Source organism: Pipistrellus kuhlii, unplaced genomic scaffold (genome assembly GCF_014108245.1).
Source record: "Pipistrellus kuhlii isolate mPipKuh1 unplaced genomic scaffold, mPipKuh1.p scaffold_m20_p_1, whole genome shotgun sequence".
Taxonomy (NCBI): domain Eukaryota; kingdom Metazoa; phylum Chordata; class Mammalia; order Chiroptera; family Vespertilionidae; genus Pipistrellus; species Pipistrellus kuhlii.
The window spans coordinates 73,279,155-73,299,095 of NW_023425404.1; the positions used below are offsets into that span (position 1 = coordinate 73,279,155).

The 19,941-nt window shown below is 40.7% G+C and overlaps 1 protein-coding gene across 1 annotated transcript in view; it reads left to right on the forward strand.

Annotated features, from left to right (window-relative positions):
* The first annotated feature begins 434 nt into the window (after nucleotides 1–434).
* FAM177A1 (family with sequence similarity 177 member A1) overlaps nucleotides 435–19,941 on the forward strand; it is a 28,778-nt gene continuing 9,271 nt past the window's right edge. The window contains exons 1-2 of the mRNA XM_036451853.2: nucleotides 435–692; nucleotides 11,247–11,420. Of these exons, the coding sequence (XP_036307746.1) occupies nucleotides 528–692; nucleotides 11,247–11,420 (339 nt within the window). The 5' untranslated portion in view covers nucleotides 435–527. The remainder of the gene's footprint in view (nucleotides 693–11,246; nucleotides 11,421–19,941) is intronic.

Consider the following 19,941-nt stretch of genomic DNA (forward strand, 5'->3'; position numbering starts at 1 on the left):
GACAAGTGTGAGTAAAATTCACCCTCGAGGCTCTTCTTTCTAGACTTGTCATCCAGGTTAGGGATGGAATATGTAGCATGAGCCGCCTTACATTTAAAAAATATTTTTCAGCAGCCACATCTCAGCTCCAGCCTTTCAGGACCACTAAGCGGCTGCAGTCCTTTCACAGGCGCAGAGGCCAAAGCCTGGGAGGGCGGCTCCCCCGGGTGCAGGTGAGAGGCTGCGCAGAGCCCCCAACCCCGGCTCCAGGTGCAGGCGGCGAGGCGCGACGTCACTGGGCGGGGCCCTGAGAGCGCCGAGTGGGCGGGCCGGAAGTGGGGCTGCGGAGCCCCGCCCCCGCCCGCCGCGCGGAGCCGGTGGTTGGCCTCGCTGGCCGCGCTGGCCGAGCCTGGCAGCCGCGCCCCGCCGGCCGGAGTCCACAGGCCCCGCCCCCCGCTCGGTCAGGCGGGCGTGGCGCCAGGCGGACGCGTAGGCGAGGCCCTGTTCCCGGCCGCGGGCTCCTCCACCGCTGGGCGGGGCGGCGGAGGATGGAAGTGGGCTTATCGGCCGTCACGCTCTACCTAGCCAGCGCCAGCGGCCCTGAGGCGGCGGCGACGATGGACCGGGAGCCCGGGAGCCGCGCGGAGGCGGGAGAGGCAGTGGCAGCCTCGGGAGCGGCGGCCGCCGCGGCCTTCCGAGACCCGGCGCGGCAGGTGGGCGAGGCGCCGAGGGAGGGGCGGCCCGAGGCGAGGTCCCGAGAGCACGGCCTCCTCCCCGCCGGGTCCGCCGGCTGCCTTTGGCCCGCCCGGCATTCCTCCGAGCAGGCCGCCTCGGTATCCCCGCCTCGGCCCCAAAACGCTGGCGTGGAGGAAGGGACCCTCCCGCTGGCTGCGCCTCAGGCCCGGGGGCCGGGGGTTTGGTCGGGGGGGAGCGGCCCCGCGTTTCCAGGGGTGACATTCGAGCCTCAGGTCGGTGACCAGAGAATGCGGGCGTGTCCCCACCGGTGGCCTTAGGGACCGGAGGCAGGTGACTTGGCTTCAGTCTCTCGGTCTCGGTCTCTCCCTTTGCAAGCTCCCGGCTGGGCCTCTGCCCTCTGCTCAGCTGGCAGCAAATAAATGCTCATGTTTGCGGGCTTTTTCATTGAATCCTCACAGCTTCTGCCTGTGTTGGGAGTGATCCCCATTTCACCAGCCAGGTAACGAAGGCCCAGAGTCGCACTCTCCAATGGGAAGACAGTGCTAGCCTCATTAATTCTGCATTTTCTAGGAGCCACATCGAAATAGTAAAAAGAGCCACGCCGGTATGGCTCAGTGGTTGAGCGCTGTGGACCCATGAACCAGGCGGTTCCCTTGGGTTCCTGGTCAGGGCATCTGCCGGGGTTGCAGTAGGGGGCGTGCAAGAGGCAGCCGATTAAAGATTCTCTCTCATTGATGTTTCTCTACTCCCTTCTCTAAAATCAATAAAAACATTTTTTTTAAAAAGTAAAAAGAAAATCCGTAAAATCAGTATTATATTCTATTTAACCCAGTTAAAAATTTTAACATGTAATTAATATGAAGTGAAATGAACTTTAATAGTATATTGTATTTAATTCAGTTTTCAAAACACAGATTTCAACATGTAATTAATGTGAAAGTTATCAGTGAGTTATTTTTCATTCTCTTTTTGGTACCAGTCTTTGAAATCCTGTATGCATTTTATTTTCTTTATTGATTAAGGTATTACATATGTGTCCATTGGTTAGGCTTATATGCATGCATACAAGTCCTGTGGTTGATCTCTCTCCCTTACCCTCATCCTCTCCTACCTTCCCTCTGAGGTTTGATGGTCTGTTTGATTCTTCTGTCTCTGGATCTGTTTTTGTTCATCAGTTTATGTTGTTCATTATATTCCACAAATGAGTGAGATCATGTGATATTTATAATATATTTCTCTGACTGGCTTATTTAGCTTAGCATAATGCTCACCAGCTCCATCCATGCTGTTGCAAATGGTAAGAGTTCCTTTTTTACAGCAGCTTAGTATTCCATTGGGTAGATATACCACAGTTTTTTAACCTACTCATCTGCTGATGGGCACTTAGGCTATTTCCAAATCTTAGCTATTAAAAATTGTGCTGCTATGAACATAGGGGTGCATATATCCTTTCTTATTGTCAATGTTTATAGTTTCTTGGGACATAGTCCTAGAAGTAGGATCTCTGGGTCAAATGTGAGTTCCATTTTTAGTTTTTTGAGGAAACTCCATACTGTTCTTCATAGTGGCTGCACCAGTCTGCATTCCCACTAGCAGTGCACGAGGGTTCCTTTTTCTCCACATCCTCTCTAGCACTTGTCCTTTGTTGATGATAGCCATTCTGACAGGTGTGAGATGGTACCTCACTGTCGTTTTGCATCTCTCGGATGATTAGTGACTGTGAGCATGTTTTCATGTCTCTTGGCCATCTTTATGTCCTCCTGTATGCATTTTAAACCTACTGCAATTTGAGTTGCTACCCACATTGCACATAAGCAATAATTAACCACATGTGGCAAGTGATTACTGTTTTGGATAGCATAAGTTTAGAGAGTTAAGGTAAGGTTTAGAGTTTTAATTTGTTTTGAATTTGGTACTCTAAAAGGGTAGTTTAGGACCTTTGCTAGTTAAAACTAATTAAAATATTGCTTTAACTGAAACCTGCTCAATTGTATACACTTTTGGCTATTAAAAATTTAGCTTTGCTCCTGTATAGAAATCTCCCCACCCTCAATGAGTATGAAGCTTTTTTCAGTAGTTTCATTTTTGAGACTTAACTACTACTTGAATGTTAGTGAAACATTTTCCCCAAACTACAGATTCCCAGAGAACAGTGTCTAAATGTTAATATAGCTCTTTTAATGTTAGTTTACATAATCAATAAGTTTTCTACGTACCCTTTATATGTGGTTTCTTGCTTTTCTTCTTTTAAAAAAAATATATATTGATTTTATACAGAGAGGAAGGAAGAGAGACAGAGAGCTAGAAACATCAATGAGAGAGAGTCATCGATCAGCTGCCTCTTGCACACCCCCCACTGGGGACATGCCCGCAACCAAGGTACATGCCCCTGACCGGAATCGAACCCAGGACCATTCAGTCCCCAAGCCAAAGCTCTATCCATTGAGCCAAACCGGTCCCGGCGCTTTTCTTCTTCTTAAGGAAGAAGGTAGGCAGGGAGGAATTCAGGGAGTAATGGTAACTGATTAGGAAGCCACTTTTCACTTTATTTGAGACCTGCCATCGACAAGCATAGTTGAATTGAACTTTTATTTATTTTTTATTTCTTTATAATAAATATTTATTGTTCAGATTATTACAGGTGTTCCCCCCCCCCCCCCCATAGCTCCCCTCCACCTGATCCCCCACCCCACCCCATGCTCTTACCCCCCGCTACTGTCTTCACCCATAGGTGTAAGATTTTTGTCCAATATCTTCCTGCACCCCTCAGACCCCTTTCCCCCTGAGAATTGTCAGTCCCCTCCCTTTCTATGTCTCTATAATTCCATTATATTCACATTTTTTATTCTCTTGATTTTTAGATTCACTTGTTGGTAGGTATGTATTTGATGTCTTTTTGTTGTTCATAATTTTTACCTTTACCTTTTTCTTCTTCCTCTTCTTAGAGAATACCCTTCAGCATTTCATGTAATCCTGGTTTGGTGGTGATGAACTCCTTTAACTTATTCTTGTCTGTGAAACTCTGTCTGACCTTCAATTCTGAATGATAGCTTTGCTGGGTAGGTTATAGGTTCTTGCTGTTCATCACTTTGAATATTTCTTGCCACTCCCTTCTGGCCTGCATAGTTTCTGTTGAGAAATCAGCTGGAAGTTGTATGGGTACTCCCTTGTAGGTAACTAACTGTTTTTCTCTTGCTGCTTTCAAGATTCTCTCTTTGTCTTTTGCCCTTGGCATTTTAATTATGATGTGTCTTGGTGTGGTCCTCTTTGGATTCCTTTTGTTTGGGGTTCTGTGCACTTCCTAACTTATAAGTCTATTTCTTTCACCAGGTAGGGAAAGTTTTCTGTCATTATTTCTTCCAGTAGGCCTTCAATATCCTAGTCTCTCTCTTTTTCTGGCACCCCAAAAATCCGGATGTTGGTACGCTTAAAGCCGTCCCAGAGGCTCCTTACACTATCCTCACACTTTTGGATTCTTCTTTCTTTCTTTCTTTCTTTCTGCCTCTCTGGTTGGGTGTTTTTTGTTTCCTCATATTCCAGATCTTTAGTTTGATTCTTGGGGTACAGTTGATCTACAGTTGAGTTTCTGTATATCTTTATTTCAGACAGTGTATGCTTAATTTCTGACTGGTCCTTTTCCATTTTCTAGGTATTCTCATTAAGGTCCTTGAAAGTCTCTTCAAGTTTCTCAGAGGTTTTTAGGAGATTCTAGAGTAACCTTGTAAATGTGGTTCTGAACTCTGTGTCGTCCAGTAGTTTACTTTCCTCCATCTCTCCCATTAGTGGCATGCTTCTGTGTCTCCGCATTTTGGCTGCCTCCCTGTGTTGATGGAGTCAGTGACCTAAAGGGGCCAGTAGCTCAGTTTCCCTAATCACCTGAGGTGGTCGCTCTTGGTACACCCCTTTGTGGGCTGAGTGCAAAGTCTTGGTGTAGTTAAGCCTTGATTGGTGTTGGTACACTGGGGGGGAATTGACTTCCTGGCCAATTGGCTGTGAGGACCCACTGTGTTTATAATGGAAGAACTGCTGCGCTGGAGACACGCTTATGGTGCAGGCCTTGTTTCAGTGGGGCTTTGGTGCTCACTGAGTCCACATCTCGAATGTGTCACTTATGGATGTGAGGAGTTGAAATCTGGCTTCTGGATCTCCAATGGGGTGCAGTTCAGCTACTGTCTGAGGCCACCCTGCAGGAGCTACAGCAAGAACCACAGTCCTCTCCTCCCTGTAGGAGCTTGGAGGCTTTGGAGCTATCTGCGCCAGGTTTCAAGTTTTCTAGGTTAAAATGCAATAGAGCCGAGACCGGTTTGGCTCAATGGATAGAGCGTCGGCTTGGGGACTGAAAGGTCCCAGGTTCGATTCCGGTCAAGGGCATGTACCTTGGTTGCAGGCACATCCCCAGTAGGGGGTGTGCAAGAGGCAGCTGATCGATGATTCTCCCTCATCGATGTTTCTAACTCTCTATCTCTCTCCCTTCCTCTCTGTACAAAATCAATAAAATATATTAAAAAAAAAAATGCAATAGAGAAGGCCATTCATATGCAAAAGCCGCTGCTTGGAGCTTGGGTGTGTTTGTAGATTGTGCGAGGCCAAGTCTCAGGACTAGGTGAGGGCATGGCAAACAGCAATGGCTGGCAGTGATCCATCTCTGCCTCTCCAACTGCATCCCTGCATCTCACACCCCAGCACAGCAATTGTTCTTATGCTCAGCTCTGATGGCAGACAGTCCAGCTTCTCCCCAGAAACTGGATTTCAGAGAGATCAGGAGTTTGTCTCTCTTCAAAGAAAGCAACACCTGCCTCCAGCTGGGATCCGCCGCCAGCCCCTACCATGCACACACCCCAATACCTCAGTTTTTCAGCGTTTGTGCCCTGATTGTTCTTTTTTCTTTCCATCTAGTTTTAGAACTTCCACCCAGCCAGTTTTCCCATGGTTCTGGGTGATAGACGTTTTGTTTTAGTTGTAGTTTTGAAATTGTTGTGCACAGCAGCAGTTTAGATGTTTACCTATGCCGCCATCTTGGATCTCCTTGAATTGAACTTTTAAGTCTACAGTGCTTGATGTGTTTTCCATTTGATTTTTTCTTTTGTTACTATAATTGTTTTCATTATTACTTAAGCTTTGACTTTTTTCCCTTAAAAATATATATTTTATTGATTTTTTTACAGAGAGGAAGGAAGGGAGAGGGATAGAGAATTAGAAACATTGATGAGAGAGAAACATCAATCAGCTGTCTCCTGCACACCCCCCACTGGGAAGGTGCCTGCAACCAAGGTACATGCACTTGACCAGAATCAAACCTGGGACCCTTCAGTCCACAGGCCAACACTCTATCCACTGAGCCAAACCAGTTTCGGCAAGCTTTGACTCTTAAGAGCAAAGGAAACATACCTGTACTGACTAACCAGATAAGTGAATAGAAACTCTTTGTTGTTGTTTTTAAAGTTATTATCTCAAAGCTGTTTATAATTTCTTTCATTACTTATATTTTTTCATATATTTTTTATTGATTTCAGAGAAAAAGGGAGAGGGAGAGAGAGAAATATTAATGACGAGAGAGAATCATTGATAGGCAGCCTCCTGCACTCCCCCCACTGGGGATCGAGCCCACAATCTGGGCATGTGCTTTTGACTAGACTCAAACCTGGGACCCTTCAGTCCTCAGGCTGACACTCTATCCACTGAGCCAAACCATTGAGGGGGATGCTCTTTGTTTTGGGTTGGTGACATTATGTTGTTTTCATATCCTTGTTTAAAAAAATAATAAAATAAATAGTTAAACAGTAAAGAAGACCCCAGAGCAAAAAGTATGAAGTCATAGGAATCCCACCATTACTTGTTCCTCACATTCATATTCTCCTAAAGTAACTAAGTTTCTGGTATATTCTTTCTGGGATTTCCTATGCATATATAATAATCTTTCTTATTAAACAAACATGGGTTTATACTATACAAATTACTTTTCTAACTTTCTCTTCTTGCTCTCTCATTCACACATTCCTGAAGCAGAAACATCTTTGGGAACTCCACATCTGTACCTCGGGGTTTGACCACAGAAATGGAAGAGGTCGGTGAGGTGGAGATTTGCTGCCCTCTCCACAGAAGGAGAGGCTGTCATCCTGTACTCCTTTATTAGTTTGTCAGAACTTTGAAGTTCCAAGTGTAGGGAATGGTGTAAGAAATAGGAGATTGGCCCTTGCCAGTTTTGCTCAGTGGATAGAGCATCAGCTTGTGGACTGAAGGGACCTGGGTTCGATTCCAGTCAAGGGCACATGCTTGATCCCCAGTAGGGGGCGTGCAGGAAACAGCTGATCAGTGACTCTCTCTCATTGATGTTTCTTTTTCTCCCTCTCCTTTCCTCTCCGAAATCAATAAAATATATATTAAAAAAAAGAAAGAAAGAAATAGGAGCTTAGGTTTGTGTTTAGCATTAGGCTAGAAACCAGCAGCTTCTCTGACTAGACTGAATTAGAATTAAAAGAATTAAAATTTCACTACTACTTCATTTAGCATTATTTAGCACACATGTGTCAAACACAAGGCCCGAGGGCCAAATCCGTCCCGCCAGGCCTTGCAATGTGGCCCGCACCGTGCTGTCATCACTGCACTCCACTGCGTTTCCATCACAATGACAGTTTATGACTGTTCAGTAAACCATTCGGCCCGCGATTTAGGCTGGATTTTAGATTTTGGCCCCTTCTCTGATTGAGTTCGACACCCCTAATTTAGCAGCTCTGCTACCAAGCACTTAACCATGTGCCAGGAGCTATAGGCTAAAGAATAGAGCAATGAAGGATACACACTGTTCCTACTCGTATGTTGCTAACCACCTAATTGGGAAAGGACATGTTTTAAAGAAGTTCTGGGTGCCATGGGAGTTTATAAAAAGCATATTGCCATTAAAAACAGGCACTGAGGAACAAGAAAGCAGAATTACAGACTGGTTAACTATAAAATATAATCAAACGTATAACATTTTTTTATGACATTACATTTCATAATTTCCTGTTGTTAAAAACTGTATTTTCAGCCAAGACCGGTTTGGCTCAGTGGATAGAGCTTCAGCCTGCGGACTGAGGGGTCCCGGTTCTGATTCTGGTCAAGGGCATGTACCTTGGTTGCGGACACATCCCCGATAGTGGGTGTGCAGGAGGCAGCTGATCAATCTTTCTCTCCCATCAATGTTTCTAACTCTATCCCTTCCCTTTCTCTCTGTAAAAAAAATCAATAAAATATATTAAAAAACACATACAACTATTTTCACATATATGCAGTTTGTTAAAAGAGAATTTGTATAATTGACAGTACCATTTTTATTTGCAGATTACTGTTTTATTGTAAAAACAAAACGTTTGCGAAATTCAGAAAATAAATTCTATTTATAATTGTTGGAAATTTTGTACCAAACCACTTTCTGGTTGGTTTTCAACTACCTTCTATTACTGACTCCCCCACCTCAAGAAGAGGTTGGAATTAACATGTCATAGGTTCTTTCACAGATTAAAAAAAAATATGTTTTTTGTGTTTTTTTTTTTTAAAGAAACGGATTTCAGAGAGAAGGAAGAGGGAGAGAGAGAGACATCTATTGGCTGCCTCCTACACCCAGACATGTGCCCTGAGGGGAATCTATCAGGAAACTTCCAGGTCATGATATGATGCTCAACCAACTGAGCCACATTGGCCAAGCCCTTTCACAGATTTTTAAATTTGCCAATCTGATTTCAGAAGAGAGGTTAACAAATTATAAGCTATGGGCCAGATCCTACCAACCACCAGTTTATATAAAATTTTATTAGGACAAAGTTATGCCCATTCATTATGGATTGTCTGTGGCTGCTTTTGCAGAGTTCAGTAGTTGGGACAGAAACTATAGCTGCAAAGCATAAAATATTTACTTTCTGGCCTTTACAAGAAAAGTTTGCTCATTCATGCTTAAGATGATAAAACTTGGGTTTTGTTATATATATAAAAAAATATTAAAAAAAGAAAAGTCCTTAAATAAAAGTCTCGTTAGTAAAAAATCTTTATACAAAACGTAATTATTAGAGCAAATAAAATGCCTTTTAAAAATATATATTTTTTAATTGATTTTAGGGAGAAAGGGAGAGATAGATAGAAATTTCAATGATGAAAGTCATTGATCTGCTGCCTCCTGCACGCTCCCTACTGGGTTTCCAGCCCACAACCCGGGTATGTGCCCTGACCAGGTGAACTCCTGGTTCATAGGTCAGTGCTCAGCACTGAGCCATGCCAGCTGGGCAGATTTTTTTAAAAAATGTTTTGAAAAGAATATAACCGAGTCATAGAGATAGTAGCTAAGTTATATATTGTTATGACCTAGCCGGAGTGTTCTGATTTATTTAAGTTGTTGAGAAAAGATACAGTAGTTGAGCCACTGAGAGATTGCTTAGGGAGTCGTGAGAAGCTGCTTCTGCTCTGATGAGATTGGGTTGGGGTCAAAGGGAGCATGGTGATATACTGTGAACGGTCTCTGCTCTATTCACTGACAGGGATTGTTGCTTTGGCGTCAGATCCGTTTAGTTAATATAATGACTGGAAATCTAAACCAGCTCTTCTGACTTTTCCTTGTCTATAAGTGAATCCAAAAAGTCATTGTCCAAAAGGAGACTTTGATGTCAAGACAATCCAAACTAAATCTTATACCAAGGGGTAATATGAGAATGAGTAGGAAGGACTTCCTGGGGCTAGGGATCAGGGATAGAAGAAAGGAGATGTGGATAGTCAACATATGGCTATGGACACAATAAATATATTGTGGTGTTTTGTTTTTTTTGTTTGTTTTTTTATTAAGGGCTGGGATTTGTTTGAGCCCTTGGGACAGGCTAATAAATTTATTTTAAAAGATTAATTCATAGATAGCCCATGCTAGCAGAGTTTTCATGATCTCAGTTTGCTACTAGGATATACAGCAGTGATAGTTCTGTCAGTAATGACCATGTGCTTAATGGAACAATGAATGCCTGAATTCTTTGGGTTGAATATACTGTATCTTGATTCAAATCCTGGCTAATTACTAAATTTACTTTTGGCAAGTGAATGACACAGAAGAACCATATCTATTTTCTAAGAGGGACCTTAGAAGATTAAGAGGAACAATGCATAAAAGTAAAGTTATTTATACTTACATAACTTGGTAATTCTAGTCCACTGTTATCAGTACAGTCCCATCTCTTTAAATGTAGTTCAGAAAACTTAACTAGTATTTGAACAGTAATCATGGATTTAAGTTATGTTTGGTCATATTTACCAGTTTAAGAATCCTTATAGAGGACAAAATTTTTAAACTCTGGACTATCCTAGAGAATCCTATAGACATGGATTCTAATCGTGCCAGTCCTGTAGTCCTGTATCATTTTCCTTTGGTTTACTTTTAAAATTGTATCAGTAATATATGAGCATATGCTCATCACAAAAACAAAAAACGTGAATAAAAAGCCCCCTTGACCATTCCCTTACCTATACCTCCTCCCCCATTTTCACTGTTGCCAGATTTTTCCCCCCTCACAATTATTACTATTGTGCCTTTTCAAAATCTTCAGGTAAGAAGATTCAATGAAGGCTTTCTTAGGAATTTAAACTTGAGGCAAGGTGAAAGGGAAAAAAAAAGTTACTTATATTCTCCCATAGTTTGCACTTACTCTGAGTTTGGCACATGGCTATATATATGTAGGAGTGGAACTTGGATATAATTAGAATTCTGTGGACTTAAGTATTATATCGATACTTTAATAAAAGTTTGTAAAATATTTTATTATCAGGAAAACTCTATTGTCACCTGTATCTTATTGACTAAGAAATCTGAAAGGTCAGAGATAAAACACTGATGGCCTGTTTCCAGATCTGGTTTACAAATGCATTTTATTTGACCTGCACAGTGCTTTAAAATTATTTTCAATTTAATGTCTTTATTTGAGTCATGCTTTCTCTAAAGCATCTATCCTGCCATCTGTAGCTTGATTTATTTTGGTTCCTATTTGGCTCTAAAAGTCATTTGAATTTAGGACTCCTGTTTTGTGAAAAGGAGAGCTTCAGAATTAAGCTGAATTAGTTTTGTTTTGCTCACACATAGCTAAGCTCAAATTCAAAGACTTATTAGACTTTCTTAATATAAACTGTTATTTTATGTACGGTATTTAACGTGTATGTGTCAAATGATTTTCTCTTGATATTACACATTAATTCAGCCATAATGTTAGTCTTTAAAATGATTGATGTTCAGAATGTCTTCACTATTATACAGTATTGGAATTGCTATGACTTGAAGTGTGCTTGATTTCTTAGCTGTTGACTTAAACAAAATTAAACTTAATTGGTTAAGTTCTGTTTTTTTCACCTTGTTATTGAGTATGCAGATGTTTGCTTTATTAAACTCTTTTTAGATGCTATTGATGCTTTTATGTGTATATGATCTGTTTCTTTTTTTTTTAACTGTTTAAGAATTGGCTTATGTTCTTTATTCCTTAAAATAAAGCAACCTGGAATATTTTTTGTTATAAGAATGAATATTAATCTCACCTGAAACTCTCATTTTCTTACTTTATTATCAACATTAGATGAGTAATGAAAGAAGCTTTGAAAATGTAGAACTGGGAGTCATTGGAAAAAAGAAGAAGGTCCCAAGGAGAGTCATCCACTTTGTTAGTGGTGAGACAATGGAGGAGTATAGCACGGATGAAGATGAAGTCGACGGCCTGGAAAAGAAAGATGTCTTGCCTACTGTTGATCCGGTAGGTTTGATACTACTGATTTTGTGTGTGTCAGTAGGTTTTGTTTAGATTGATTTGTTTCCCCATTCAATGGAAGGGGAGTTCTGAGGTTTCAATCAGCTATATTCTGATTATAAAATTATGCATTATGATTTTGGTAGAAAATAGTATTTTTATATAATATGAATGGAAGTATTTCCTGCATTTAAAAAACCTAAAATAGTTTTATTTTATTTTTAATCACTTTTAACTTTTTAATTACAGTTGACATATTATATTAGTTTTAGGTATACACCCCAGTGATTAGACATAATATAACTTACTAAGTGATTATCCTGATAAATCTCATACCCAGTGGACACCATACATAGTTATTAAAATTTTATTGACTCTATTCCCTATATAGTACTTTATATCCCTATGACTATTCTGTAACTACTAAGAAATCTATGAAAATGTCTTCCTTTTTTACACTTTTTTCACAAAATTCATTGGTTTAAAAAAAAATAGATGGTAGCACTTAACATGAGAGCTACCCTCTTAACAATGTGTACAATAAGGTATTGTTAACTATAGGCACAACATGGTACAGAATATGATCTCTAAAATGTAATTAAACTGTATAATTGAAATGTTATACAGATTGAATAACAACTCCCCAATTCCCTCCTTCCCCAGGTTCTGGCAACCACTATTCTATTTTCTGTGTCTAGGTTTGGATTGTTTTAGATAACTCATATAAGTGGAATCAAGAAGTTTTGTCCTTTTGTGACTGGCTATTTAGCACAATGTCCTGAAGGTTCAACAAATGATTGTATATGACATGATTCCCTTCTTTTAAAGGATGAATAATAGCAAAGTAAACTTTTGTCTGATAGGACAAAAGAATTTTGAAAATATATTGTCTTGTATTTATATACTGTGTTTCCCCGAAAATAAGACATCCTCCGAAAATAAGACCTACTTACAGGTTTCCTTCTGAGTGAAATATAAGGCATTCCCCCCCAAAATAAAGCCCCCCTCCAGGCTGAACATGAGAGATTTGGTCCACTGATTCTGAAAGAAATGGAGTCACAAGAAATTCACCAGGAAATTCAGGAATTAGATTGTTATGATGATGTTCCAGAAGATGATGACATGATTGTCATTGAATAAATGAGTAAATTCTTGATACTGTAGGATTCATAGTTTGTCTGGTTTGTGTTGACAACTACTGTACTACTGTATCGTATACAGATAATAAATTTCCTTTATTTTCATTTAACAATAAATGTGTACCGTATTCTTCTTCATGGAAAAATAAGACATCCCCTGAAAATAAGACCTAGCGCATCTTTGGGAGCAAAAATTAATATAAGACACTGTCTTATTTTTGGGGAAACAGGGTAGTAGATTTGTAAAACAGACTCAATATTTTTTTAAACTCTGACATTTAAAACGAAGACTTAATAATACTCCTGGTATACTTGATAGAAAATAAGAAATGGAATCAACATCATTAAAATGTCCATACTATCCAAGGCAATCTACAGATTCAATGTAATATCTATTAAAATACCAATGGCATATTTCATTGAGCTAGAATAAATACTCTAAAAATTTATATGGAATCAAAAAAAACCTTGAGTAGCTGCAACTATTTTGAGAAAGAAAAACAAAGTTGGAGGGATCACAATAACAGATTTCAAGTTATATTACAAAGCCACTGTAATCAAAACAGCCTCGTAATGACACAAGAACAGGCATATAGATCAATGGAACAGAACAGAGAACTCAAAAATCGACCCAAGCTATTATTCTTAATTAGTATTTGATAAAGGAGGAAAGACCATACATTGGAGTCAAGATAGTCTTTTCAATAAATGGTGTTGGGAAAATTGGACAGATACATGCAAAAAAAAAAAGAAACTAGACCACCAACTTGCACCATACACAAGAATAAATTAAAAATGGATAAAAGACTTAAATGTTGTCATGATACCATAAATATCAGAAGAAACCATAGGCAGCAAAACCTCAGACATGACTTGTAGCAATATGTTTTCTGATATATCTCCTAAGGTAAAAGAAACTAAGGAGAAAATAAATAAATGGGACGACATCAAAATAAAAAAGCTTTTGCACAGCAAAAGAAACCATCAACAAAATGAAAAGAGAGCTCTATGTGAGAACATACTTGGCAATGATACATCTGATAAAAAGTTAATATCCAAAATATATAAGGAACTCAGACAATTTAACAAAAGGAAGACAATACAATAAAAAATGGGCAATGGACCTAAATAGACACTTCTCCAAAGAGGACATACAGATGGCCAAGATACATATGAAAAAAATGTTCAAAGTCTCTAATCATCTGAGAGATACAAATCAAAATGACAATGAGATACCATCTCTCACCTGTCAGAATGGCTAACATCAACAAAACAGGAGAAACCAAGATGGCGGCATAGGTAAACACCTAAACTACAACCTCGTACAACAATTTCAAAACTACAACTAAAAGACAAAACAGACATCGTCCAGAACCATAGGAAAGCTGACTGACTGGAAATTCTACAACTAGAAGGAAAGAGAAAACCACAAGGAAAATCAGAGGAGCTGTAAAAGCCTAAAGTACTGAGACATAGTGCGCATGTGGGGAGAGGACAGAGCCGGAGAGGACGGGGCGGCTGAGTGCCTGGCTGGTGTTCTCTAGCAGCAAGGAGATAAAAGCTCCAAACTGCGCTGAACACTAGTTCCTACTGCACTAAACCCCAGTTCCAGGCGAGACCCCAGAATCTGGGCTGTAAGGTGGAAACTCAGGGGAGTGGCAAAAGGCAGAATTCCGGAGGCATGCACCTGAATGCGCACAGAGGGCAAATGGTTGACTGTGCCACTGGATTGCACTAGTGGGAAGAGACAAAAGCTCCAGACTGTGCTGAACCCCAGTTCCCGGTAAGAATCTGGGAATCCAGATTCATTGGGGGAAAGATTAGACTGTCTGGCAGCGGGCGAAATTCAAGGGCACCTTTCTCTCAAAGGTGCTTGCAGCGATAGGGCAGGCCTGACAGGAAGCCAAGGCTGTCTGCTCCACCCTGAAACTCCGCCCCATCTAAGCTGAGCACAGAGGCTTTTGCAATTTTACAAGTCTAGTCAAATAAGGCTGTCGCCCAGCGGCCAGGCCCGGAGCAGCTGGCTCTGGTGCGGCCAGGCCGGCTGGGAGCGGCCAGGCCCGGAGCAGCCGGGTCGGGTGTGGCCAGGCCCGGAGCAGCAGCTGCCGGGCTGGGAGCGGCCGGGCCCGGAGCAGCCGAGCCCAGAGCAGCCGGGTCGTGTGCGGCCAGGCCCGGAGCAGCAGCAGCCAAGTCCAGAGCAACTAGGTCGGGAGCGGCAGTGACCAGACCCGGAGCAGCTGATTGTGGAACAAACCAGAGTAACAGAGGCCAGGCCCGGAGCAGCCAGGCCCAGAGCAGCTCGCTCCTCGCCTGCCCCTGCCCCACGGCTGCCTCTCAGACATGGCTGGAAACTTTTGTGGGAACTTGACGGTCTGCTGAATCAAGTGATGAAGGCTTAGATCTGGATGTGTTGAGTTAGTATAGCGCTGGGGTGTTGATCTGTGAGTGCCTTGGGTGGGGCCTGGATGAGGCTGGTTGACCTATTTGGAAATGTCTTTTGTGTGAAATGTATCATTGGGCATGTGGAGGTATTATTGATATGAGAAAATGCTAAGTAACTGATTTACTATCTGAAAAGGGATTTACTGTCGGGGAAAGGGAGGGAGGAAGAGACTGAACATAAACTGCACCTATGGATGAGGACAATGGGGGATGGGGAGGGGGCGGAGGGTGGGGTGGGAACCTGGTGGCGGGGGGAAGAAATGAGGAACCTTTGTAGTAATTTGAACAATAAAGGTTGATTTAAAAAAATAAATAAAATAAAAAAGAGTTTTTATTAAAAAAAATAAAAATAAAAAAATAAGGCTGTCTCCCAGCATACACACAGCTGATCCTCACAGCCAGTTGGCCTGGAAGTCAACTGCTCCCACTGATACCAACAACAATCAAGTCTTAACTACAACAAGGCTGTACACACAATCCACAAAGAGGTGCACCAAGTGTCCACCTCAGGTAATTGGGGAGGCCGAGCCACTGGCCCACATAGGACATCAAACACACAAAGACATCCTACAAACTCAGGGAAGCAGCGAAAATGTGGAGACAGAAAAACAGATCACAAACGAAAGAAATGGAGGAAAACAAATGACTGGAGATAGATTTCCATACCACGGTTTTTCAAGAATTTTCTAGAAAAGGACGATAAATTTAGCGAGACCCTCAAGGATATGGGAGAGACCCTCGGGGATATGGAAAAGGACCAACTAGAAATTAAACATACACTGACTGAAATAAAAAATATTATACAGACATCCAACAGCAAACTAGAGGAACGCAAGAATCAAGTCAAAGATTTGAAATACAAAGAAGCAAAAATCACTCAACTGGAAAAGCTAAGAAGAAAAAAGAATCCAAAAATTTGAAGACAATGTAAGAAGCCTCTGGGACAACTTCAAGCATACCAACATCCAAATTATTTGATATGTGGGTGCCAGAAGAAGAGAGAGAGCAAAATACTGAAAACCTATTTGAAGAAATAATGACATAAAACTTTCCCCACCTGGTGAAAGAAATAGACTTATAAGTCCAGGAAGCGCACAGAACCCCACACAAAAGGAATCCAAAGAGAACCACACCAAGACACATCATAATTATTATAAAATGCCAAGAGCAAAAGACAAAGAATATTAAAAGCAGCAAGAGAAAAACAGTTAATTACCTACAAAGGAGCACCCCTACGATTATCAGCTAATTTCTCAACAGAAACTATGCAGACCAGAAGGGAGTGGCAAGAAATAGTCAAAGTGATAAATAGCAAGAACCTACAACCAAGAGTACCCTATCCAGCCAAGCTGACATTCAGAATTGAAGGTCAGCTAAAGAGCTTCACAGATAAGAAAAAGCTAAAGGAGTTCACCTCCACGACACCAGTATTATGTGAAATGCTGAAAGGTATTCTTTAAGAAGAGGAAGTAGAAGAAAAAGGTAAAGATAAAAATTATGAACAATAAATACATATCTATCAACAAGTGAATCTAAAAATCAAGTGAATATAAAAAAATCTGAAGAACAGAATAAACTGGTAAATATAATAGAATCAGGGGTATAGAAAGAGAATGGACTGACAAATCTCAGGGGTAAAGGTGTGTGGGGGGTGCAGGAAGAGACTGGACAAAAATTGTACATCTATGGGGGAGGACAGTGGTCAGGGGGAGGTAAGGGAAGAGGGTGGGAAGGGAGCTATGGGGGGAAAAAAAGAGGAACAACTGTAATAATTTGAACAATAAAGATTTATTTAAAAAAACAAACAAAAAACACAAACAAATCAACAAATGACAAGTGCTTGTGAGGATGTGGAGAAAAGGGAACCCTAGTACCTGCTGGTAGGAATGTAGACTGGTGCAATCATTATGGAAAACAGTATGGAGTTTCCTCAAAAAATTAAACATGGAACTGTCATTTGATCTAGTGATCTCCTAGGAATATATATACTAAGAAATCCAAAGCACCAGTTAGAAAGAATGTATGCATCCCTGTGTTCATAGCAGCACAATTTATAATAGCTAAGATCTGGAAACAGCTCAAGTGCCCATCAGTAGATGAGTGAATAAAAAAGCAGTGGTACATTTATACCATGGAATACTATGCAGCAGTAAAAAAGAATTTCTTACCCTTTGAGATAGCATAGAGGGACCTGGAGAATATTATGCCAAGTGAAATAAGTCAGTCAGAAAGACAAGTATCACTTGATCTCACTTATATGTGGAATCTAAGTAACAAAATAAGCTGATGAACAGAATGGGTCCAGAAACATGGGAGCATGGAACAGAGTGCAGAATCTCAGGGGGAAGGTGGGGGGAGGTGCGTGGGAGGTAATCAACCAAAGACCTTATATGCATAAATGCATAACCCATGGACTTGGGCAATAGGGTGCTAAAGCCTTGGGGTTGGGGAGCTGGGAGGTGAGGAGGGGAGGGAGGAGGGCACATATGTAATACTTTCAACAATAATTATTTAAAAAAAGAATAAAGAAATGGAGACCTAGATTTCCTTTCTTGGCCAGTAGTTCTTTTGAGTCCCAATTTCATTATCAAACAGTTCCTTATGTATACATGTCAGCCATGGTATTTCAGATCTGGTTGGTTGACAAATGATGTTGATGCAGGTTCAACCGTCTTTGGTTTGGTCCTGGGCATCCTTCAGCGACACACAGCTGCTGTCTGTTAGTATGGCAGGGCGTTGTCAGTGTCTTCTATCTCTGTTCTGATAAAGAACTCAAAATTTTCTGGGCTCATTTTTCACTTGTCAGTTTTTTTTTAAAAGTAAAAGAACAATATGCTGTGGTAAGGGTACTAGGGAATGGGCATCTCATGCATTGCTCTGTGTATATTGGTAAATTTCCTGGTGTAAAGTTTTGCACTATGAAGGAAGAGCTTTCCAAATGATTATATTTTTGGCCTAGTTATTCCACTTTAGGAATGTAAGCATTTGGGACATATGCTATATATTTCAATATAGTATATGTCTATATATATATATTGTAGTATATATAGTAAATGGGGAAGACAACAGTATGTTCTTAGTTAAATTTGTTTGTTGAGTCATTCATTCTTGTGTAAATAAAAACTAAGAGCTACCTTACTTGTCTTTCAGGAATACTGTCTCAGAAATTGACATTTGGAGAAGGAGGGGAGGGAAAGAGAGAGAAACATCGATGTGAGAAAGAAACATTGATGTGAGAGAGAGAATCAGGGCCAGGATTGAGCCTGCACCATATTCTTGACCCAGGATTGACTGGCTGACGCTCTTAACCACTGAGCAACCGGTCAGGGCCAACTTTACTTTTTAAATTAACATCCAGTGCTCATTCAAATGACTTTGAAAACTGTCAGGAAAAATAATCTGTTATATCTTCTATATTTAGAGTAGGAGGTGTCTCTAATGTGGGGATGAAAGCTATTTTCGGAGCTATTGTTTAAGATATGCTGACGTTGGTATTTACCTTATGATTTTTACAGCAAGTGAACAGTGCAGAAATATAGAGAATGGAACCAAATTGTATAACACATGGTAAATGATAGGACCAAGAAAGTATAAAAAAGGACTAAATATAGGAAAGGATTAAACATACTTTTGGAAAATGGTGTGGATTTCTATATGTTGGGGTTGTTTCTAGAGAAAATAATTGCTAATATCAGGCTGTGACTACTAAAGAGCCAAACTTGCTCCAGACTGAAGAAATGCATAAGGATTCTTGAGTAACATCTGTCATCACACAGTTATTCAGAATTAATTTATAGGGTCCTTTGATCAGACTGAGGCGGGAGGGAGGTAGAGAGGGACCTTTTTTCTTCTAAGGGCCATTGGATATTTATAACATCATTTGTGGGCCATATACAATTATCAACTTAAAAATTAGCCTGCTATATTTAGTCAAACATTTAATTAATTCCTAATGCCTTGGCAGGGCCAGACTTTTCACTCCTGGTTTAGACACTGATCTTACTGAACCAAAAGGACAGGTGGCTCAAGAGCCTACACTAGAACCCTCTCCCTTCCTCTCTCTCTCAAAATCAGTAAATTATTCTTAAATAATAATATTGAATGTCAACTGTAATTGAAAATAAAAAAATGTAATCTCCCTCTCTTAACCATGAAGAAAAGGAAATAATATTAAAATTTACAACAACGTCAGCTTTAGATATCAGGAAAGGAAGATACTATTTCACCAACAAAAAGGAAAGAGTTGTTTCTAGTGTCTACAGTTTTTAGTCTTAGAAATAGTCTGCATTTGCTTTTTTTAATGCCCTTATAATCAATAACGTATCTTAGCTAAGAAGGTTATGGACAAGTTTATCTTTTTCTCCGCTCCCTGGAGCAAATATCAAAACAGTGTATTTGATTGAATGCAAACTCTATACCAAGTTTTTGTTTTTTTTCTCTTTTTTAAATTGTGGCAGCTTTTAAAAATACTTTTATTGCTTTTAGAGAGGAGAGTGGAGAGAGAGAGAAAGAAAGCAACATATATTGATGTGAGAGAGAAACATCGATTGGCTGCCATCTGCACTGCGGATCGAGCTTGCAACCTGGGCATGTGCCCTGACCAGGAATCAAATCAGTGACCTTTCGGTGCACAGGACGACTCTCAACCAACTGAGCCACACTGACCCAGGCAATATCTTTTCTTTTGATGAACAAAATATTGGTACAGTGAAGCATGCTTGTATTTTTTATTATTTTATCTTTATTTCAGAGAAGAAGGGAGAGGGAGAGACAGAAACATAAATGATAAGAAAGAATCATTATTGGCTACCTCCTGCATGCCCCACACTGGGAATGAAGCCCACAGCCTGGGCATGTGCCCTGACTGAGAATCAATCCTTGACCTCCTGGTTCATAGGTCAGCGCTCCACACTGGCTGGGCAAGCATGCTTGTATTATCATTTTCA